Genomic DNA, 24,863 nt, shown 5'->3' on the forward strand with positions numbered 1-24,863 from the left:
CCCCGTCCCTCATCTATCATATAGTGGTGTGGGCAAGTGAGGGAAGCCCCCTCCCCATGCCCCTCAAGAACTGTGGTAGGTGGGAGTCCCTGAGGTCACTAGAAGGAGAGAGCTGGCCCTGCCTCTCACTAGCTGCAGCCCTAGGCAAAGTGGCCTCTACACCTCAACTGGGCAACACAGCTGGCCCTGGTGTTGTAGGTATGGGCCAGCCGACTCCAGGACAGGAGAGCAGGAAAATCGGCCCCGCCCCTTACTGCTTACTACATAGGGTGAGCTAGCTGGGGCAGAACTGGAGAGCTCACCCTGATGTTGAGGATGAAAGACAGCTGGCGGGTGGGCTGACCAACCCAGCAACCACCCAGACCCAGAACCAGAGCTATGAGTTGGCCCATCCCATCATCCACTCAATCTATGATCTGCTGGAGCATGTGAAGTTGGTTGGTGCTGCAGACCCAAAATTCCAAGATCTCCACGACACAGGACAACGGAATAATCCAAGAGGAGCCCCAGTGAGAGCCCAGTATTGATAGGGTAGCAAAAACCAGAGACCTCAAACCAGACCAATGATTCAACACAATGAACACATGCAAGTAACAGTATGTGGACTAAAAGGCTGTGTGACTCACTGTGTCACACTGTAGCTTCCACACCAAGATTTTTCTTTTCTTTTCTTTTTCTCTTTTCTTTTAAATTTTATCTTGTTTTTTATCCTGGAAGGGTGGGTTGCAAGGTTAGAGGGCAGATGAAAAGGGACAGGGAGATGAATGAAATCAAGACGCATGATGTGAAATCCACAAAGAATCTCTCAAAAAGTAGAAAGAAACAAGTGATCCTACTCAGCTGTAGGGGGCTGACCCAGCACCCGTGGCCCTCAATTTAATCCCTGTCACTGAAACAAATAAAAAAACAAAACAACAACCCAAACCTTGGAAAACACAGGATTTAAGCATCTCAATGCAGAAAAAGGATTTCCAAGCAAAAGAAAATAAACATTTATATATTTAAACAATTAAAACACCACAATTTCCTCTCATATATATTTTCATGCTTAAAACAAACCAGACCAAAGGCAAAAAACAAAAAACCTGGTGAAAAACAACTGTTCCACTTGGCAATGGTCTCAGTCTTACTGTAAAGTGTTTTATGAATAGAAATGCAAAGACCAGCGACTCGAACAGAAAACAGGAACATGCCCAAGAAAACAGCAGAAAAGTTCACAGAACAGCTTCAAGGGAACTGAATATATTTTTCAAAGATATGAAACAAAAGGAATATAAATCAAGTCACCATTCTTCCTCTTTGAAATTGGCAGGAGTGAAAAGTGGGGCTATGTGAGTGCGGGCAGCATGCGGGAAGGAGCCCCGAGCGCCATGATAGGGCGTCTGCTCTGTCTTTTCAGCACAAGGCATGACAGTGGTTCAGCGGACCTCAGCAGTAGTCAGCATTCTAACACCTGTAGTAGAAGATAACTTAATTACTAGAATTGTTAAGTACCTGTACTCTTTATACGCAATCTCATTTCAAGAGTCAACAAATAGACAAATAAAATCAAAGGTGTAAGACATTGATGCAGAAGACCCAAAAACAACCTAAATGGATTGTAATGATGGACTGATTAAATAAGGCTGAGTTCGTACCTGTAACAGATTAGCATATTTTAGTATAGGAAGCAGACAAGGCATGGAGCAAAATGTATCATGAAATCCTTTTGTTGTAGATGCACATACCAGATCATAGATAGATAGATAGATAGTTAGATATAGATAGATAGATAGATAGATAGATAGATAGATAGATAGATAGATATAGATAGATAGATAGATAGATAGATAGATAGATAGATAGATAGATAGAGATAGATACAGATAGACAGACAGAGAGGTAGATAGATGTATGTATGCAAATAGGGAAACAGACATGGGTGCATATGTATAGATCATTTTTTGAGAGGATTCATAGAAGCAAGCTTCTAGAAGAAGGGGCTGAGAGATCAGTAGGCTTACTTCTAATGGTTATCTTTCTAGTGAAAAAAAAACTTACCCAGATCTGCAGCTATAATTTTTTAAATTTAAAAACTATTCAGATTATATAAATATAGCCCTGTACAACTCAATGTATCTATCAAAAATTATTTGTAATAAAATAACAATAGTAATACAAATAAAATGGAATTTTCAGACTGCTTGTTAATGCTATGATGATGATGATGATGATGACGATGTTGATGATGATGATGGGTTTTGAGACAGGGTTACTTTCATTATGTAGCATTGACTATTCTAGAACTCACTAGGTAGACCACACTGGCCCTGAACTCACAGAGATCTGCCTGTCCCTACCTCTCAAGTGCTGGGATTAAAGGTGTGTGCCTCCACATCCAGCAATGCCTTTGATTGATATATATATAATCCAAGAATAACTTGGGGATGTTGAGATGGATCTGCAGGTAAAGGTTCTAAGTGTGATCACCTGCGTTTGTTTGATTTCCCCCAGACACACATATCAGAAGGAGAGAACAGACTTGCAAATTGTCTTCTGACATGCATATGGTCCCTATGGCATGCACATGTATACATACACATACACACACACATATACACACACACAGATGTACACACAAAATACATACATATATACATACATACAAATTTTAATTAAGAAAACCCCTCTTGGCAAGAGTGGTAGTACAGGATTGTAATACCAGCTGAAGCAGGATTACATCCAGCTGAAGACTAGTACAGGCTATATGTGTAACAAGAACCTATTTCCGACAAGAAGGGGAAAAGAAGGAATAATCTTCTCGAATTCTTTCAACTATTAGAAGTGAGGCAAGCTTAACCTTTTAGTTGTGATTAAGTAATTCAACTTAAAAAGTCCAAGCTTCATTTCTCGGGGTGTATTTTCTCTCGATGGCTGGCCCACACAGCCCAGGTAGCTAAAGCTCACTCACAGCTATCACCACTCCCTACCCATCCCCACCAGTGTATTCAAATCCAATGCCAAAAGTTACTTATTAAACACAAGAGATATCGTGCCCTGAGAAACCCATTATAAACTTTGTCTGTGGGAGAACAGATCTCTTCCTGAAACCCGGGACAGCCATCTCAGAGAAGAGGACATGGGGAGCCATCACGTAAGTATTTACTGCCTTTGGGAATCAGTTTTTTTGTTTGTTGTTTCGCCGGGGAAAGAATTCATCTCTAAACTCATGATTGATAACCTCATGCTTCATTGCTTTGATGGTCCCCTTCTTGCTATTTGGAATATATTTCTCTCCTGCCGGGTAAAAAATCTCGTAAGAGGGGCTTTTAAAAGGTGTTTAAAAATAGTGCAATAAAGATTGCCTCACAGAGGGCAAACGGCTTGCATGTATTTGTAGGATGTATAAGTAAAGCTTTTAGTTTGTGGCAAAATTGCACAAAACCTCATAGACTATTCCTATTTAGAGTTTGTGTGATAGAGGGGTTCCTGTTGAAAATATCAATACAGCAAGGTAAGATACTCCTGTGCAGCCGTATAATTTAGACTACAAGGTGAAAATCTCCCAGAGTTACCTCCAAGCAGCTTCAAACACCCAGATATTTGCAATTGTTCACAGTGTAGACTGAACGTTTCATTTTTCCTTCTGATGTGTCTAGGCTTATGAATATCATGTCTGAAATGAGTAAAAACTAACTAAAAACACTTACTGTTTGGAATCTTTGGTGCATGAGGCAAATAAGAAGTGAATCAGATTTTTAAGCTGAGATATGAATATCTTAAGCTAGTCCAGTAAGAATTTGAATAAGGTTGTGCTTCTCATGGCAAGATTTCATATATACAATATATTTAATATAGATATTTATAGAGTATGACATTAGGGTAAAGTGTCATAGGTAAAGGGAGTAAAACTCCAATTTTTCCTGCAAACTAGCTTTGTGTATAAGAGTTTGCCTTTATTGGTATGAAAGGGATACTCAGTGGTCAGAAACCTACAAGTGTTGCTTTCAGAGGGTCATTAACTTTTAAATCCTATGTAAATAACCTTTTCGAGCTAGCCAAGATGATGAGTTATCTATTCACTGTCTCTCCCAGAAGCCAAAAACTACTTATAATAATAAATTCTTCAAATGGACACAAGGGACTTCAGGAGACCACTGGCCCCCCACCTGCACTTTGGAGGACAATTTTGTTCCTTGAAAAAATCACCCCTCACTAGGGTAGCTGCCTTTTGAGACTGGAGCAGAATTTTTTATAGATTTCGTTTTTGAATCCCCAGGCCCTTTCTTACTCCTCTGAGAAGGCCGTTAACCGTTGTCCAAAGGAGACATCCCACCCTCGGTAGCCCTGCACTCACTCACGTACAGCCCATAGGCACTTTGTTTTCCTTTCTAATTATAAGATTTCTCACAGATGCAGTATCACCCAGCTACGGTCTTTTGCTTCAGGCTGAAAACCTCATTATAAGGCATGACTTGCAAGCAAGGATCACACACACACACACACACACACACACACACACACACACACACACACGAGTGCACTCACACATGCATGCACACACTCATGCATGCATGCACACACCCATGCACCCATGCACACATGCACCCATACATGCATTCGACCCACCCATGCACCCAGCACTCCTTAACCCACACAGGCAAAAGGCTTGTTACAATATTTGCAGCTAATGGAAAAATGTAGCTTTCTAGGACTTCACAGTTCCCAGCAGCATCCCATTAACAAGCCCCAGGATGCTTTACCCCAAGCTAAGTTACAGTGCAGCAAGGAAATTTAACAAGTGCAGAAGGAATGACTATATCCCAAAAGAGTAGATGTAAAACCCACTTAAAGAACAAAGTATTATCCCAGAAATGGCTCAAATTGACAGCCCTAGCAAGCCTCTTGAGTATCTACAAACCAAAACCTGAATGCCAAAACCAAGTCACAAAATACTAGTAAAATGCATGTTCCTGCAAAATACTAGTTAACATACTAGTTCCTGCAAACCTAAAATTGGACATGGTGTTGTGCTTACTCCAGTCAATTTAGCAAGAAAGTTTTAGTCATGGTACTTCCTGCAATGCCATTGGGCCATTCTCTTGGCTCTGATACTTGATTTCCACATCAACACACACACACACACCCGCACGCACGCACGCACGCACGCACGCACGCACATATTTTCTCTCTCTCTGATCTTTGTTCTTTCTCTCCCGTGACTATGAAATGAAATTTGACTTATTAAAACATTAAAATACATACAAAAAGGCAGACAGTGAACTCATGTACCAGCATTTGCTCATCTTTATGATCCAGGGTGCTGTACATTAAGTTTTAGGCTATCATTATCATTTAATACTGAGAAAGTCATACCTCCCTAGGAACACACCCATAGACCAATATTCTTGCAAAATCAAGAGAGCAATGGCCAGGGCATGCGTCTTCCAAGTGCTGGAGTCTCAGCCAGGCCAGAAACTGAAGAACACTTAGACTTTTGCTTTGTACTTTTCTTTTTCCTCCCCATTAGTGATTCTATTGTTTTTATTTTTATTTATTACTCTTGTATGTGTGCATGTGTGAGCATGCATGCCATGATGCATGCATAGAGGTGTGAGGACAACTCTGTGGAGTCAGTTCTCTCCTTCCACCGTTACATGACTTCCAAGGATCGAACTTAGGTCTCCAGACTTCCACCACTAACACCTTTTCCCACTGAGCCATCTCACCTGGCCTGAGTTTCTTTTTTTTTTCCCTTTCACTTCCTTCCTTCCTTCCTTCCTTCCTCCCTCCCTCCCTCCCTCCCTCCCTCCCTTCCTTCCTTCCTTTCTTTACTGATTTATTGACACTAAAGACATAATTCTTTGTGAGTAATCTGTTTGGAACAGAAGTAACCAAGATACTGGATTAGTAACATCACACCATACATAGTCAAAGAGTTCGCACAGCCTAAGCTGTCCCTGTGCGGCTGAGCACCACACATAGAAAAATAAGATACCTAGAAAATTGTGCTTAGGTTTAGCTAGATGGCTCATCAGTTCTGCTTTGTTGTGTGGGTTGTTTCCAAGAGAACTGGTATCTAGAGGAAAATAGAAAATTGAGCTGACCACTGAAGTGTGACAAAATAATGAAGAGGCAGAAAGCAAGACTTGGGAGGGACACTAAAAATGTGGAAATGCTCATGAAGCCAAACGGATGAGTGGTTTCTGGGAAATTATTTGCAACACTGATGAAGTCTAGAAAAACCCACAACTTTGCTATTCAACCCTGGGCCCTTGACCTAGAAGAAATATCAGCATTACCAGGACTCTTATCATAGATGCGAAACTGGGACTACAGAGACGGCTCCGTTGGTAAACTACTTGCTTCACAGGCATGAGTACCTCAGTTCAAAGTCCCAGCACCCAGATAAAAAGCTAGGCATGGCATGGCAGCACAGGTCTGTAATCCCAGGGCTGCACAGGAGGAGACTGGGGGATCCCTAGAGATTTCTGGCCAGTTAGTTTAGATGAACCTGGGAGTTCTAGGTTCACTGAGAGACCCTGTCTCAAAAATAAGGTGCCAAGCTAGGCATGGTAACACACCTCTATAATCCCAGGTGGGTCTCTGTGAGTTCAAGGCCAGCCTAGTGTACACAGTGAATTCCAGGCCAGTCAAGGCTACAAAGTAAGACCCTGTCTCAATAAAAGAAAAATAGAGAAGTGATTGAGGAAAACACTATCAACCTCTGACCTCCACAGGTACACACACACACACACACACACACACACACACACACACACACACAGAATCCCAGTGCCACCCAAAGCTATTGAACTTCAATCTGTATCAGTGAGTCTCATACATATGAAAGTCTTACAGTCTTGGGTGCAGGTTCCCAACACTGGATGGACGTGGGAGAGTTCTAAAATCCACTGGTGTCCAGGTCCCACCCTAGAGGTTTGAAATCAGTTGCTGTAGCTGTTGTCTTAGACATTAGGACTTTTAAGTGTTCCCTCAAGTAACACTTAAGTCCCATGCATACGCCTAACCATGAGGAGAGCTTGGCACACTGCTGATGAAAGCAGAGTCACTGGGAGTGTCTACGAAAGACCAGCTTGTAAACGTCACATCTGTCCAGCGGCCTGCTGTGTTGCCCGTGAACATGCCAAGGGAATGACTTGCTTGTGCTAATATTTAGCCAATGTAAACATTATCTAATGTGGAGAACAGTTTGGGACCAGTGGCAGATGCACACTAAGGGAGCCCCGGTTGAAGGTGGACCAAGTGATACTTGGGATGTGCGCAACAGGTCGGGGAACATGCCTAGATTTCTGGGGAAAGAAGGCAAGCTCTGGAGGCAGGTGAAAGTCTTGTAGGGAGTTTCAGGGAAGAAGGTACAAGTTTAACCAAGTGTGTACATTAAATTGTGACCTGTTACTCCAGTGTACCACAGTCAACCCCCAGCAGAAACACCCTGCAACCAAGCTTCCCTTCGCAGGAAAACATGTACAGTGGAAAGCTAGTGTTTGGGGTCACCATACTGAGTAAAGGAAGTTCTCAGAAGGACCCATGACAGCAAAATACTCCATGTACAAAGTATGCCATCTTTATTTACAGACAGGTTTTCTTTCTTTTTTAATTTATTTATTAATTATGTGTATAGTGTTCAACCTGCATGTATGCCTGCACACCATAAGAGGGCACCAGATCTCATCATAGATGGTTGTGAGCCACCATGTGGTTGCTGGGAATTGATCAGGACCACTGCTCTTAACCTCTGAGCCATCTCTCCAGCCCCTACAGACAGGTTTTTACTCAAGGTCTAGATACTTTTCAAGTGAAATTATGTGCCCCGGGCTTCTGGGGATTTCTGGACGATGGCCGATAAAAGCAGCCACGTTGAAAAGGTAGTGAGAAGGCTGCTTGGAACACATAGGGCAAGTATTGATACACTCACACAAGGAAGAAAACGAAACTCAGACCAGGAGCCACTTAGAATGCAGACGTGTTCATACACAACCTGGCAGCACAGCCTGGCATCCGTGATCTCAGCACAGAAGCAAGAACTGAAACTTAGCTGGGCAGGGATGGTACATGCCTTTAATCTCAGCACTCAGGAGGCAGGGACAGACGGATCTCGGTGAGTTTGAGGCCAGCCTGGTCTACAAAGCAAGTTCCGGGACAGTCAGGACTGTTACACAGAGAAACCCTGTCTTGAAATACCAAAAAGAAGAAAGAAGAAGAGGAGGAAGAGGAGGAAGAGGAGAAGGAGAGGAAGAGGAAGAGGGGTGATTTAGACATCCATTAAGAGATACATCATGGGGAACAGGGGAGATGGCTCTGTGGGTAAAGTGTCTGCTGTCTGAGCAGAATAATCTGAGTTCAGATTCCAAGAACCCATGTAACAGGTGGGCATGGCAATGTGCATCTGGAACCCTCAGTACTGGGTGAGGGATATGTAGGCAGGAGATTCCAAGAGCTTGCTAGCCAGTCAACCTAGGCAAAATAGTGAGCTCCAGATTCAGTAAGAGCCCCTGTGGAGCATGATGAAGGGAGACACTAATATTGACCTCTAGCCTCCATACACACACACACACACACACACACACACACACACACACACGGGAGTGTGAACACACCCTCACACACACACACACACACATATATATATATATATATATATATATATATATATATATATATGCAACACACACACACATACACAAAAGATCCAGCATGGATTTGGATTTAGCAAGTTCTCATACTGTGTCTTAGGTTCGTTTAAGGCTCGTATTAATAGTAGAAGCTAACTTAACTGTCATAATTAGTGGGAAAACAGGGTCATGACTTCTTCACCTTCTTTCATCCCCTTCCTAAGTCTTCACCTCCTCCAGCAATCCCCTAAGCATCTGCAAACAGTACTACCAATTGGGAACCACATGTTGAATACATGAGCCTATGGGAGCTATTATCATTCAAACCACCACAAAAACTTCCAAATGCATCTAAATTAAGCCAACATTTTACATCATTGTAGCCAAAATCTTTCTATCCAGCTCCATTCCCAGATCAATTCATGAGTGAGGCACTAACAATGATATGTTTTAAGACCCCCAAGTGGTTCTGTACTAACTGTAGATGAGAGTCATGGGCCTAGTGGCAGATGTACATCTAGGGTGGTGATTCCTAAGTGGGATCTGCAGATCGGCATCATGGGTATAACATAGGACCCACTGAATTAGCAACTGCAGAGGCAAAGCCCAGTGAGCTCATCTGAACGAGTCCTGTGGGTGATTCGGATGGTCACTTTGAAGAGCTTTAGCAGGCTCGAGCATGGCAAACACCACAGGCCCAAACATGGCAAACACAGGTCTAAGCCTGGCAAACATGTCACCGACAGGTTTTGCCTTGTCCCCTTCTTCCCTATCCCATGTGCCTTGCTAAAAAAAAAAAAAAAAAAAAAAAAAAAAAAAAAACCAATAGGTTACGTCCCTAAAGCTAGCCACCAAGGCCCATTCCCTTATTTGGCCACTTCCTCCTCCTAAGGCTGATTACCAAGGTCCAGCTATCTAAGTACTGAAGTCCAGCAATCAAAAGCCCTGTTCAGGGGCTGGAGAGATGGCTCAGTGGTTAAGAGCATCGACTGCTCTTCCAGAAGTCTTGAGTTCAATTCCCAGTAACCACATTGTAGCTCACAACCACTTGTAATGAGATCTGGTACCCTCTTCTGGCCGTAGGGACACGTGCAGGCAGAACACTGCATACATAATAAATAAATAAATAAATCTTTTTTAAAAAAAAGAATTAAAAAAAAGCCCTGTTTGGTTCACCTAATTAACATGCCCAATCGAAATTAAACACATCATCCTAACACAGGATTTTCCCCTTTACCTTCATAAAGTACCATTTGCCTATGTGCCACACCTGTGTCCTCTCTATCCAGAGGCAGTCCTTTGTCCCTCCAGAGCAAAGGTCCCTTCCTTTTTCCCTTGTTCCCTTCCCCTTCTCCTTCATCCTCTGTCTCCTGTCTTTCTCTTTTACTCTCTGCCCTTTGTCCCTCTGGGGAAAAATCGCGGTTGTGCCGAGAACTTGGTCTTGGGGTGTTTTGTGCCAACTTCATGCAAACATGTTGACACAGGTTTTGCCCTCTAGGCCTGTGTTTGCCATGCTTAGGCCTGCTAGAGCCCTTCACACTTAACTGCCAAAACTCTGATCAAAGCATAAAACCTCTCCCAGGTCCAAGGTAGAGCTGGGTCTCGGCTTTCTCTGTGGACCATTCTCAGCACCAAGCCTCCAGAGATGCCCAGATAATGGCCCCGAAAGTCTGCTTAGCTCCAGCCTTCCTCCCTGCTTTAGGCAATAGGGAACCCCCAGTCAATCCCCCATCATGGAGTAACAAGTGTGGGGCTGCCTTCAGATGGGCCACGCTAAGATGTGGAGGAGAAAGATTGGGAGATGGACAATCATCACCAAGGACAGCACAGGGAAGCAATGGTCCCGAGACAGTGAAAAGACTTTACCCCTTCCAGCAACCAAAACAATGACACTGGGCTGGAGAGAAGAGGGCAGGTGAGAGGGTCAAGTCACTGTGGTTTGCTAACTGCCTATGGGGGGGAAAAGGAGAATACAACGACTTCTAAGCGTCTGGCGTGTGTACCCAGGTAGATGGCCATCCATCTCAGAGATGGAAGGCAACATGGAGGTTTGCAAAATCAGGGTAAGTTCAGTGTTGGGGTCTGTTGAGTTTGGGATATCTTCCATACACCCAGCAGGCACCTGGATCGACACCTCAAACAACAGGGGGCTTGAGGTAACTGGGGGAGAATGAGCTCAGAGCAGGTTTCTCTGTTTGTCCTTGAGCAATTAGGTGTCTGATTATAAGCAGGACTAAAAATAGTTTCAATAACAAACACATTTATTGATCTGTCTGTTGTATGACTTTTCTTGGGGAGACATGAACCAGTAGCTACTCACCCTAGATATGGCACCAAAGAAAAACCAAATCAACGATTTTACCCAAGTTTAGCATGAACCAATGGATTTAATTGGGGTTACTTACAAGGACACAGGAGAGTGGATTTTTGCCTGCAAGAGTATGAATTGGTGGCTACAGCACTAAAAACAAGTTTCACCCTTTGGCAATTGTTAACTATTAATATGTCATGGGGAGGGGCAGAATCTAGTTCGGGGGCCTAGTGCACAATCCATGAGCTGGCTGCTTCATGAGCTCTCTCTCACATCTTCAAAAGAATGTTAGAGGGCCTGATTTAATGAGGCTCTCATGAGGGTAATCACAGCTTCTCTGATTCCAAGATAGAAACAGCAATGCCATGCCCAGAGGACCGCGTTCCACAACACAGCCTTAGCAGGCAGCCTGGAAGGAGACATGTGGTGTTTCAGTAACATCATTAAGGACCAAGCTATAGCTGCTTCTCTGTCCTGCCACCTCCATGTATGTATACCTCCTCCTCATGACACAAAAGGATGGTCATGAGTCACAGGAAGGAGGAAAATAGATCTTTCTCCTTGTGTACCACCTTCCTGTACGAGAAACATCTTTTTGAAAGTTCCCAGCATCCCATGTCACAGGGCAGACTGATCAACAGATTCGCCCTAGGCTGGCAAAGGGAGACTGAAGGGTTGTGAGTCCTTTGTCCCTGGGATAGAGTGAACCATCCATTTACAAAGAGGGGAGAGAGGAAGGGTTGGGGCAGGAGAAGCGTTGGCTCCATGCTGTTGGAAATGGTGTGACAGCCCAAATGAACCGGTAAGAGGGAGGCCTGATCAGACAGTCTAACCTAGGAAAACAGGTCTGCTCCCAGAGTCCATAAATATTGGCTCCAACACAAGCATGCATGTTGCATGCACACACACACACACACACACACACACACACACACACACACACACACACAGAGAGAGAGAGACAGACAGAGACAGGCTCTCAAGTCCCTTATACAAAACTGCTTAACACTGACATGTAACCTATGCACATCCTCTTGTATACTAAGTCCTGTCTAGATTAGTGCCTGGATAGCACTGTATTATATATGACGTGTAAATGGTTGTTCACTCTACTGTTTCAAAATTAATGACAATGAAAAATGCCTGTACATGTTCTGGACAAAGGCAATTATTTTCCAGATAAAGTTTTACCTGTGGTTGGTTGAATCTGTAGAAGCAAAGTCAATGGGCAATGTACAAAGACTGTACATCATCTCCCCTCAGCATCTGTACATATAATTCATCAGGGAGGGGATGGAGAGATAGCTCAGTGGCCAGGGGTGCTTGCTGAACCATCCTGAAGACGAGAGTTTGAATCCCAGTACTCATGTAACAAGCTAGGTGTCCTGTGCACGTTTGCAATCCCAGCTCCCAAGGAAGGCAGAAGCATGAGGATCCCTAGGGCTTGTTGTATTCCGGTTCAGCCAAGAAAACCTAAGTCCCAGGTTCAAGGAGAGCCTCTGCCTCAAAAGAACAGTCAGAGGGTGACAAAGGAGGACACCCAACACCCTCGTCTGTGCCCTGTGTTGTCTTCAAAGACACACATACCCACACACACACACACTCACACAGACTTATATACACATAGATAAATAAAGCATCTTTTTTAAACGTCAAAGAATTCTGGTTGGCTTGGGTCATGTCCTGCATGGTGGATGATCCTGCATGGCCAAGGCTGAGTTTACCTTTGGGAGTGGGGGCATTGCCTGATTTCTTCAAAATGTGGTGGTTTTTTGTTTTTTGTTAGCCCCCACTACTCATACTAACTTTCAGATGACTTAGAGACAATAAAAAAAAAACCAAAAACAGACAGGAAGTAAAACAACTCCCTCTTCATGTGATGGGGGATTTGAGTAGTTGTAGTGGGGGTGGGGGTAGAAGAAACACACAAAAAGGAATTTTAAAGAAAAGAATTACTAGGCCAGGAGCCAATGCACATTCAAACTCTCTTACTGGGGGAAAGAATAACATTCATTGTTTTGATACAGACTGAGATAGGAATTTGCTAAAGTGAATTCAGCTGTTTCACCTTGCTTCTTTTTCAGCAAATCAGGACTTGTCCTCACTGGTGTTTAGAGCTCTCACTGTCCAGTGTATATAATACCACAACCACCTACCTTGGTCCCAAATATTTTCTCTCTTCGATTCCAACTGCCCACTTATTTTTGACTCTTGAGGTTTCTAGAATACACCAGTTATTTTTTATCTTATAGGAAATGAATCCCAAGTGTTCACTCTGGGTGAATTGGCTAAAGACAGTCTTTGGCATTATAAGAAGGAAGTAGATCATTCCTTTCTAATGAAAAACATGCTTCGTTTGCCAATAACCCCTGAAGTCATGGCTCCTGCCACCTTTGAGAAATAACCTTCATCCCCCAGCAGCCACTCTGCCCTCTAAGCTCCTTTCCTTGGTGCAGTCCAGTGGCAACTGGATATCTGGAAGCTTAACACTCTTCCAAGGTCCCCAGCTCCCAAAACAATCTGTAGACATCCTTTGAGTAGACCGTCATTATCCCCATGACACAAATCTCATTTCTAGATAATTAATGCTATTCCCCTTCTAGCAGACACTCTGTGTTCTTGGGCCCCAACACAGTACTAAAAGACCCAAAATGGGCCAACCAAGAGCTGTCATGTAGTCGTGACATCCTTCAGACAACAGATCAGGAGATGACAGCCGACTTCTCGCTGAGATCTCTACTCAGCTCCAATTTGTCTTCCTAGTTACTTTATCCTGTTACTCATCTTTCAGATTTATCCTCAGAAAGACACAGTCCGCTTTTAAGCTTCCCTTGTATGGAAGCCCAGTTGTTTGCTCTTGGTGCCTGGAGATCTTGCCTTAGTCAGGACCCACATGCCCTTTACCACTAGAAGCTCAGCCTCTCAACACCTAATAAAGTAATGTGTTGACAGCATCATTACAAGTGCGTCTAGACCCTGGTCACGTAGGACCTTGGTACTATTGACATTTGGGCTCAGATAACACTTGGTTGTGAGGGGTTTTCTATGTATTGGAGAATGTTTAGCAAGCCATGGCTTCTATCCTTAGCTGGAAGAGTAGCTGTCCCCTGTTTGGGATCGTTGTAAATGTTTCTGGGAGTACCAATATTGCCCAGAAGGAGAAATCACACCTGGTTAGCTGAGAACCAATGCATTTGTTCCACACCTTTGAGAGAGAAAGACCGTGGGGCACAATCTGTCCCCATAATGTCTTCAGCTCTCTGGATCTGCGTCAGCAGTCATATCTGCTGCCTTTTGCCTTCACATTGACCCTGTCTCTTATCACAGGGGCAAAGCTCCTGAAGATCACTCCTTGTCCCGCACATGAAGACAGTGGCAGCTCTGGGGCAGCAGGTGTACGATGTCAATGATTAATGGTGGCCAGGGGAGGCTTCACTGTACAGTCAATGAGGAGGCTGGCAGACTGCTAGGCGGCAGGTGTCCCTAGTACAGTGACACTACAGGGTAAAGACGTTGGTGTAATCACTCACGAGTTCATTTACACACATCTCTTGCTTGGTTGCAGCCCACAAAAGGTTTCCCGGTTTCATCTCCCTGTGTCCTCACTCAGCATAATAAGCTGGCCACACATTTATACCTCTGAACGTCCACTGCCACCTTCAGGAACAATGGTACCTGCCACTTCAAGGTACTGGCTGTAGAAGAGTCTTAGGTCAGGCTTCCTTGCTTCTGGCCAAGTCCACAGTCACCTTTGATAGGTACATGTCACATCAACACATATAGCCTATGAATGTGTGTCTTTCTAGAAAATGCCCTAACTATGCTAATTGCCATTAAAGGGTAAGGTGGGCGTAGTAATACACACCTTTAATTCCAGCACTTATGAGGCAGAGGCAGGGGAATCTCTGTTGAGTTCCTGGCCAGCCTGGTCTACAGGGTGAGTTCCAGGACAGCCAGCTACATAGAGAAGCCTTATCTCAAAAAAAAAAAAAAAATTAACTAAAAAAAAGTAGCAACATATAGAATAGATGTATATGCAAGTTTATTTCTAATATAAGAAGTTTCACTCATTTTTTTCAATACACAGTCAATCCATGTAAATAAGGCATGTTGAGTTCTGATCCAAATTGATGTCTTTATTTTTCTTTTGCGTGTGTGTGTGTGTGTTGTGTGTGTGTGTGTGTTGTGTATGTATGCATATCCACATGTATATGGGTACACGTGAGTGTGCATGTGTGTGGAGGCTTGAAGTTGAGATCAGGAATCTTCTTCAGTGCTCTCCCCCTTGTACATAGAGACACAATTGAACCCAGAGCTTGCCTGCTTCAGCTAATCTACCTACTCAGGTTACTTCAGGGATCCCTTGTCTCTGCTTTCCCAGCCCTGGAATTACAGGAGGACCACTTCACCCACCAGACATCTACACGTGTGCTGGGGATCTCAACCCCAGGCCTCACATTTGTGAGGCAAGCGCTTTAACCATTGAGCTATCTTTCCAGCCCCATTTGTCTTCTTTCAACCTTATTTGTCAAATTATCCAAATAGCTTACTCATGTAGAGTGATGTCCAAACACTTAATGATCATAGTGTCACTCCAAAACTGAGTCTCCGAAAGCAGAATCCAGGGCAATACATGGCTCTGTCACACTCCAGCGCCCCTCTGTGGACAGAGCTCAGGCTTCTCCAAGCACTTCCCAGCTCTCTGATTTACCCCAAGATTGGTAATTACAGATACCAGTGGGAAGAGGCACTGGGGCTAGGAAAGCCCTGCTCTGAGCTGGTGTGATCATGGAGAACCCTGATAGAAGTAAAGCAATAACCACAGGGCAGAATACCAAATATTCCTGTAAGATTCAAGCTGTGCTTGAATGTGCCCAGCAGAATACAAAGAAAAACAGTGTTTTCTGTTTAGTAGCCTTGGTGTTTGCCATACAAGCACTTAAGTGCATTTTGATTAAAAAAAATAAGACTTTTGATCAAGTTGATTAACCAGAAGAAACCATGACCAAGAAACAATCAACTTAATGAAACCAATATGTCGTACTTAAAATGCAAATGGCCCCTTGATTGTTTCAAGTTGTCTCCCAACCACTACTCTCCGTGTCTGTGGATATGTCATGAGGATATTTTCTGGCTCAGAATTCATGAACTTTAACTGTGCAATAATTTGTGTTCAGACTAACTGGCTCAAAGCACAAATGACTAACCATTTAGAGGTATGAGGTCATTACAGGGACAGAAGTTTCTTCCATGAGCAAGTAGGTGACCATAGGCAGGTGACTTGATAACTAGACTGCAGTTTCTTTACCTGTAAAAGGACAGGATTAGACACATTCCTCAACGCTTCCCAAAGTGCAAACCTAAATACTGCCTCCGTGATGTCGGCTGTACACACATGTCACCTGATCGACTAACAGTTCTAATAACCGCCTTTAAATCTGTTTGCTTTTTTGCATCGCTGAATTTATCTTAAGAGGAAACTCTAGATTAGCCCCATAAATAGTGAGCTAGCATCGGTGTATGTATAAGGGAAAACAAAAGATGGTATCAAATTCTAACTAAGTTTGATGTTGCCTGCTAATGGCTCTGGTCCTGTCACCTGCTCTCAGATTTTAAAGTGAGGGGGAAAAAGAAGTTTGCATGAAACAGAATAAGTTGACGCAGTAAATATCGGAGGCCAAGGGGGCCGCTGTGCAAATACTTACATCCTGTTATCATCTAAAAGTAGCCATGGAGACATACCTGGATGGGCTGAGTGTTGCAACGTTATTTCCAAAAACAAATGATGGGTTGGTGATGGCCCTCAGCCCATGATGGCCATCTGCTAGGTTAGAAGAGTGTGAAACCCTAACATTATCAAAGACAGCCAGAAGAATTGAGAGAGAACTTAAAAGGGAATTTTTTTCTTTTTCTTATTACATCGTTATTTATTTTATGGGGTGTGTGCATGTGTGCGTGCATGTGTGTTTGTGTGTGTGTGTGTGTGTATGTGTGTGTGTGTGTACATGCACACTCACATGCCATAGTACACATACGGAGGTCAGAGGCACATGTGTAGACTTCAAAAGCCATCTTGTGGGGATCAGTTCTTTCCTATCATGTTGGTCCCAGCGATCCGACTCAAGTCATTAGGCTTGATGGCAGTCACATTCACCCACTGGGTCATTTCCCAGGCCTGGGAATTCCTTTTCTAATGGGAGTCCTAATGACTTCCCTGTCTTGGTGTTCTGTATCACCTATTTGAAAAGCCTCTCGTTATATTCCACTATAAGACTCTATGCTAAACCTCTCCCCTCAGTGTTCAGCATTTTGAATAAGGTCCAGGCTTTCTTACCTACGCAGACCCTCAGTACATTTCCATTCTTCTTTTGTCTTCATTGAAATATGACCAGGAAATGTTGATAATTATTGTTAGATCAATGGCTCTCAACCTTGGCTGTCCATTCGAACTGTCTGGAGAATTTCAAACGTACACAAGACTGATCGATACCCCCCTTTCCTGATTTAGTAGTGCCAAAGTGGGGCTCTGTCCTTTGTATATTTTGTACCTCCAAAATGATGGTGCTATGCAGCCAGGGTTGAAAAACTACTCACCTTTATCCTGGCCAGGCCGTCTTCCTCAGAGCCCATATTCCCTTCGTATGGTCTTAATTCTGAAGCTCTAAGCACAATTTAGCTCAAACTGGCTCACATCCGAATATCTGAGGCCTTGCTTTCCCTTCTCGGTTCTGTCTTCCCTCAGGTAAGGTCTGAGGGAACCCTCTCTCAGCTAGCATTGTCTTTCCCTTCCCTGCTCATCACCCTAGGAAGCCTGAAGTTATTTTCAACTCAGGATATTATGTTGATAAATTTTCTCTTCCCTTCCCCTGGCCTCACTGTTGTCCTTGACCCCCGACAATGACATGAACAAGGGCAAGCTATACATTATATAAGGAAGAGGAGCCTCTTCTCCTGAAAAGACAGAGACAGGTCTTGCCTGCCTAAAAGAGTTCCTCCGTTCATCACATGCAATATGCTTTGGAACTGGCAGCATGTGGCCCCATTCCCTTCGTGAATCATGCACATTGACCAAGCGCCTCTGTGGGTGGCCATCGTGCTGGGTACTGGGGATGTGACAGTGGACATGAAGTGACTCTTCCCACCGAGGAGTCTACAGTCGAAGGAAAAGGCTAGTAAATGTCTACAGTGAAGGGACTAGGCGAGACATTCCTAAGGTAGACTATAACCACAAAAGACAAAATCAGTGGGTGTGCTGGAAAAGGAGACCATAATCAAAACCCTAATTTATCGGTTTGCCAATCATATGGCTGATTTCCAATAACCGAAATGACCTCTCTGGGCCCAGAGTTCGGAAGAGATGCTCACAACAGGCCCTTGCAAACCTACCTAGTCAGCTTCAGACAAGATGGTGAACCTCAGTTTACCCAGCACTGTCACAGATTTAGCACCGAAAGTCCTGTCTCCCAAGAAATCCCCAGTTCTAGGCAGACAGATTAGAGACGGTTGCAGATCAGAGTTGAAGTTTTAGTATATTCCCATAAACAATTACGTTCTCCATGACTACGAACAGAATCAATGGCCATGGCAACCACTTATTTTAAAAAATGAAGCTGGGTGGTGGTGGTGCAAGTCTTTAATCCCAGCACTCGGGAGGCAGAAGTGGGCGGGTCTCTGAGTTCGAGGCCAGCCTGGTCTACAGAGCGAGCTCCAGGACAGCCAGGACCACACAGAGAAACCCTGTCTAAAAAAAGCAAAAACAGCAACAACAACAACAAAAATGGAGGTTCACAAGGCTCCGTTCTGCCGGTTGGTCCCAGCCAGGAAATTCCAGTGAGGAATCCACTCGAAATATTTTTCCTCTTCCTCCCTTGCCTCATCGTGATGACCCCTTGGGAATAACACTAAGACTTACATATAAGACTTACATAGATTCTATCAGACAGACAAGTGTTAACTATGTCAATATTTGACAGTTTGTCAGGCTGGCAATAGTCACTTCTCACCTACTCCCAAATAAACACAGTAGAAGTGGCCTTCTATTGGCCATACCTTTCCAATCCCTAGAATATCTTCGCTAAAATTACACACACATACACACACACACACACACACACACACACACACACACACACACACACACCATGCTGTAGTACTTCTTGTTCTGGAAGAAAGTTGGAAGTGTAGGGTGAGATGGAGAGAGGAGGAAGAAGTGTCCTCAGAACTTACGGAAGGATTGAAAAACTGATTTCTCCCCTGTCAGCTCTGGGTCATCGTGCCAAATGGCCGCTATTTAAACTCTCTGAGATTGTTGGGTAAGGCAAATGTTAATCTTAGTTTCCCAATGAGAAGCAGAACACACGATTCTGCTCCAGTGGAAAGGAACACTGGGAGAAGGTTCTGGCTACAGTGTCCCTCCTGCATGCCGAGTCTGCCTAAGAAGAGATGGAAGCCCATACTACCTTGCAAAGAGTTGGTATCGGTACCCAGTCTTCACCATTTCACTTTCTATTTTTGCTCCATTCAACATCTCTTGATCCCACAGCTAACTAGACAAGAGGATCTTGACTTCTCTGGCCAGGGGACAAGTGTCAAATGATGTTTCTGTGAAAGACGACCTTTCAAAGAGTTGGGCTGCAATTTCCATTCTGAAAACTAATTTTAATAGGGGCCCAAAGAATCAATAATGGCAAGTCAATAGCAGAGTTTCTGGACCCAGAGTGTAGGCATGGAGACTCATTCCATCACTTGACCTTGGATGGGTAATTTACCTCTCAGTCTTCTAACTTGGCCAGTCATAACACCTGTCTCCACAGTTGCTGCAAGGATTAAAAAAGAGTTTGATGTAGCTAATCTAGACCAGGGCCTGCCATAGTCTGTTCTTGGCTGTTAATCTCAGGGCTAAGTTTTCCTCCCACAGATTTCTCTGTGACTTTTAGTCCCTGATGCTAATTAAAAGTATAAAGTGGTTTTGGATTTGACAAAATGTACAATTAGTAATTTTTAGTTCACTATGGTAAAGGTAGGTTTTATTTTTATGTGTGTGTGCACACTCGAATGTTTATATGTTAAGGTTCAAGTGTGTACACATTTGTCTGAAGGCCAAAAACAAGCGGACAGCCTCAAATGTCATTTCTAAGGCGCTATCCATATCTTGTTTTTAATTTTTGTTTGTTTTGTTAAGACAGGATCTCTCCAGGTAGATCAGGCTAGGCTGGCTGGCCAGTGAGTGCTCGCCTGCCTCCCTAGTGCCAGGATTACACGTGTGCAATACCATACCTAGTCTTTTTTTTTTTAATGTGGGCTTTAGGGATTGAACTCAGACCTGTGTGCCTACAAAGCAAGTGCTTTACCAAAGAAGCTATCTCAACAACCCAAGTTCCGATTCTGAAGTGTCCAGGCTCAGCACCAGGGGAGGAATTCACTCAACCCAGTGCAAACCAAGTAAAAACAGAAGGTGATAACTGAAATACCGCATGCTCACCATACGCCAACCATTATGCCAAAGGTTCTATGTCCATGTCCCTATAACAGGCCATAAGAGGTGGGATTCTTACTAACTTTCAGAGGGGAAAACAGACTTAGAGAAGACAAGAGGGGAGAAAACTTTTATCTGGATCAAGAGTAAATATCTTCCAGGGCAGAGGGGGCAACTAGGCTGTCTGAGAAGTGCTTTCCCAAGTTAGACCTCGGGTTTTCTCCACTTTACAACATTCTTAAAATCAACACAAGGCAATTTGACAATGGAGTGGGATTCAGCATGTAAAAAGAAAACAATCATGCCATTTGTGACACCTTTGATGAACCTAGGAAGCACCCTGCTAAGTAAAATAAGCCAATCACTAAAAGATCAACACTGCATCCCTCCACTAAGGGAGGTGCCTACAATAGTGAAACTCACAGGGGTGGTACATGGAGCTGTGGCTCCCAGGAGTCAAGGCGCAGCACGGGGGTGTTGGTCAGCCACGGTACAGTCTCAGCCATGCAAAACAAGCTAGTTCTGGAAATGCACTGTGCAGCATGCAACCGCTAGTCAATGATATTCTAGCACACACTTAAAATTAGTCAGGCAGGTGACTCTAACGCAGAGTGCTCTCGCCACACATTCAAGGGAACACAGAAAGTTGGGGAGGTGAGGGTGTATCTCACCCCTTGATCATGGTGATAGTCCCATAGGTTTATGTGTAAAGGCATCAAGTTGTATTGTACCAAGTCCACTTCAATCAAATTGCCAATTTTTTCAAGAATATTGTTTGTTAAAAACTAGTGCAAGTTCAGCCAGAATAGTCAACATTGGTCGTGGTGCCATGAATGGTGGCGACGGGAATTGCTATGTCTGAGAAGGATCCAGGCATGCCCGCGTCTGTTTCCAGTACAACCACCCTCCACTTTGCTCCTGCTTCCTAGACCCAGAAGTCAACTTCTTCTAACCCCAGCCCTTGTTTTTAATACCCTCGGCTTCTTCATTTACTTCACAGCGGCCCCAGCAGCAGCACCTGGCAGCTCAGCAGCCCTCTGCCCTGTGCGCTTCCTGAGCCCTGCTGGCTCAGAGCCTGGACACCAGGCAACGATTCCCAAATATTTACTGAGCAGAGTACCCCCACGCCAAGACCTCCAGAGACCTGTGGTGGAAATATTAGATCCCAGGGCCGCTCCCATCACAGTTCAACAAGACTCCAGAGTCACAAATGACCCTTGCGTCCTTACGTCACCAGGCAGCCCACCTTCTACGTGCCACCAACCAAGTGATGACTGTAACCCAGCACGGTGCTGCTCTGTCGGAGACACGACAGCATCTGAACACCAAATGACACATGAGCGGGTGCATGTCTGCTTCAAAGACGAGCTGGTGACTCTCATTACAGGGACAAGAAAGTATTGTTCCTGAGGAAAAGACGAGCCAAGCTGAAGAGCAAGGCTTTCTAGTCAGGCTGAATTCGAATTCCAGTAACTCAGACTTGTCCACTCTCAGTCCCAATCCTCTGCTTAGGGAACATCAGGGTTGGAAAATAAGAGTATACTGTTAAAGAACTGGGCACTCCTAGGACTCCAGAGGCTGAGGTGGGAGGATTGCTCTGACTTTGAGGCCCGTCTGTACTATAGAGTGAGTTTCGGGCTAGCCTGAGCTAGAATGAGACTGTTTCAAAACGAAAGTACCCAACAACAAGGACAACCAAAGACTGAAAAGGAATAAATAGCTGTGCCAGAGCCACATGAATTAATTAAAATACATCAGAGAACATTAAACTCTCCTCTGAACAATGCTTCTCTTTCTCGCCCTTTTTTCTTCCTCCTTCTTTCTTCTCTTCCTCCCCAAGTGTTCAGGACCAATGTTGGATGGGGCAGGCATTTGAATGCATGTATGTCTCTGCACCACATGTGAGCCTGGTGCCTGGGGAGGCCAGAAGAGGGCACTTGATCCTATGAAATCGGAAGCATAGACCATTGTGAGGTGCCGTGTGGGTGCTGGGAATCAAATCCAGGTCCTCTGGAGGATCAGCTAGTGTTCTTAACCACTGAGCCACCTCTCTAGCCCCATAAAAAATTTTAAAGCAAAGTAGCAATTGCTCTACTATAAATAAAAAAAATTCTCTTCCTTAAATGTTAGATCATGATAAAGTCAACAAAGAGTGTGGTAAATTAGAATATTTTGCTAGCAGTTAGATTATACAGCTAGTAATGGGTAACATTTCACAATCTATTTACCTTAACTACCACGTCTTTAGTGGCCAACTGCAATAAATGATACTGTTTGGACATTGTGATATAGAGACATACATACGTGTGTGTGTGTGTGTGTGTGTGTGTGTGTGTGTGTGTGTGTGTGTGTTCATGCACAGATGTATGTCTCTTGAGTATTATTGAGGACCAGCCTTAATAATATTCTTCCCAGGAGCCCAGAAGACAGGCTATGAACGGTGAGAATTATTTTCCGGAAAGGAATCTATGTACACCATGCTCTTTTGTCCATATACTTTATTTCTCTAAGACAAAATTCTATCTATACAGCTTCAGCTCCTTCCTCACATTCAGCTCCTCTCTGTCCCTTCTTTTTCTGTCCCCTCATAGCCCTAGTAATAACTAATCCCTTATGTTTTTGATCTCCTCTTCATCCCCTGTTCCTTCGACCTCCATTTTTCCTCCCTCTTCTTCTCTCCTGACCTGATTCTTATTCTCTACAAAGATCTGCCTTGTTCCTTTCTCTCTGGCCATGCCACTCTGCCTGGGCCAGGAATTCCACTTCAGTCTTTACTGCACCTGGTTATGCAAAAAGCCCTATTGTCCTGAGTCAATAGTTCTGCAATGCTACTAGTCCTGAAGGCAAGGGATGGTCTGAGCTTCATTTGTACAAGAAACAAAGCTATGCATCTACAGTCCACCTGTCTCCTAGGCACTGCAGGGGTGTTACCTAGTGGATCAGCAATAGGTCTGAGAAGCTTAACTGTTTGCCATATGGTCTAGTAGTATATGAGCACACAAGAATTTCACAGCAGAAGACAGCTGATATATTAAAAACTGAGTAACACCAAATATTCCTTGATAAATTTTTCCTCTAGAAAAATGCCTTGACTTTTCTAGATATAGCTTTAATATATAGCTGAATCTCCATAATATATTCTTGGGGTCTGCTGTACATGTCAAATATATGTGAATCAAAATATGCAGAATATGAAACTTAGGTATCTTAATATATATGCATTTAACTTCCCAGATTTGTTGCTGAAATAGGCATAACTGAGCCAGGCATGGCATGGTGGCGACACCTATAATCCCAGCACTTGGAAGTAAAGGTTGGAGTCGCAAGAACCAAGGCTATCCTTGGCTACATAGTGAGTTCAGGAACAGCCTGGGATATGTGAGATCCTGTCTTGAAAACACATGTGTAATTGATAGCTACATAAACATCACTTTCTGAAATGTTGGGAGACACCACCGCAAGACAGAAGGGCAAGAGGTGACTGAGGAAGCAGGGAAGGACTTGCACAGATGCTCTGTAACAGTGGGCTATTTAGTGCTGGCGTGAAGCAGTCACGTGGTATAAAGCTGGCATACACTGACTCGCAGGTGAGCAGCCAAGTAGCCGAATCAGAGTTGAACCAGAATTCCTGTGGCTCAGGCCCAAGCCCTCATGCTGATGGTTGCTGGCATTTAATCTCTTGGGCCATCTTTGTTTCCTGAGTGTCGGTGGGTGCCAGGGCTCCTCAAAACAAAGCCATCAAAACACAAAGGATGTCACTCAGCCTCTGCATTCAAAGCAGGCAGGGTATCTATCTCTGCGCTCACTCAAAACCTGGGAAATATGGCCACCCCGGGCCGGCATCCCCTGAGACCAGCTCTGTCGCTGACCCACATTCCTCCCCTGTGAGAAGTTCTGCACCATGACCTTGGTTTCAAGACTGAAATCTCCTGGCTGGCAAACAGAACCAGGCCCCCAAGTCTGCTGCCCATTTAACAATGAACAATGGCTATGGCAATGCCTGCTACCTGCACATTCCAGAGGAAAGCCTGTACCGGTTTCCCCAGAGGAGCCCCAGGACACCCTAGGATCAACCAAGGAGCCACTGACAAACGTCAATACAGTCATTGTGGAGACAGACCCAGCCAGACAGAAGAAAAATCCAAACAGGCTGAGATTCCCCCCCCAACCCCCTCCCCCCCCCCCCCCCGCCCCCGCCTCCTCTCTCTCCCTCCTCTTCTCTGTCTGTCTTCCTCCCTCTCCCCTCCCCCTTTGCCTCTCTCTCTCTCTCTCTCTCTTCAATCATGACATGGAACAACATTAACCCTGCTGTTACAAAGAACAAGACTCGATTCTCTTCTCAACTAGGTTGGAAAGGACAGCATGGCTAACAGCGATTCCTACAAGGAGCTGGGCCTGGGTCCTTGTCCTTCCCTGCCAGTGATGGTGTTTCTGCTATGGAGCCCACTCAACATTAAATGCC

At 44.2% G+C, this 24,863-nt stretch overlaps 1 protein-coding gene across 1 annotated transcript in view; it reads left to right on the top strand.

Annotated features, from left to right (window-relative positions):
* The first annotated feature begins 3,009 nt into the window (after positions 1-3,009).
* Positions 3,010-24,863, top strand: part of Anxa13 (annexin A13) — a 55,186-nt gene continuing 33,332 nt past the window's right edge. Inside the window, exon 1 of the mRNA XM_059247491.1 lies at positions 3,010-3,133. Within this exon, the coding sequence (XP_059103474.1) occupies positions 3,119-3,133 (15 nt within the window). The 5' untranslated portion in view covers positions 3,010-3,118. The remainder of the gene's footprint in view (positions 3,134-24,863) is intronic.

The sequence above is a fragment of the Peromyscus eremicus genome, chromosome 20 (assembly GCF_949786415.1).
Source record: "Peromyscus eremicus chromosome 20, PerEre_H2_v1, whole genome shotgun sequence".
Lineage (NCBI taxonomy): Eukaryota > Metazoa > Chordata > Mammalia > Rodentia > Cricetidae > Peromyscus > Peromyscus eremicus.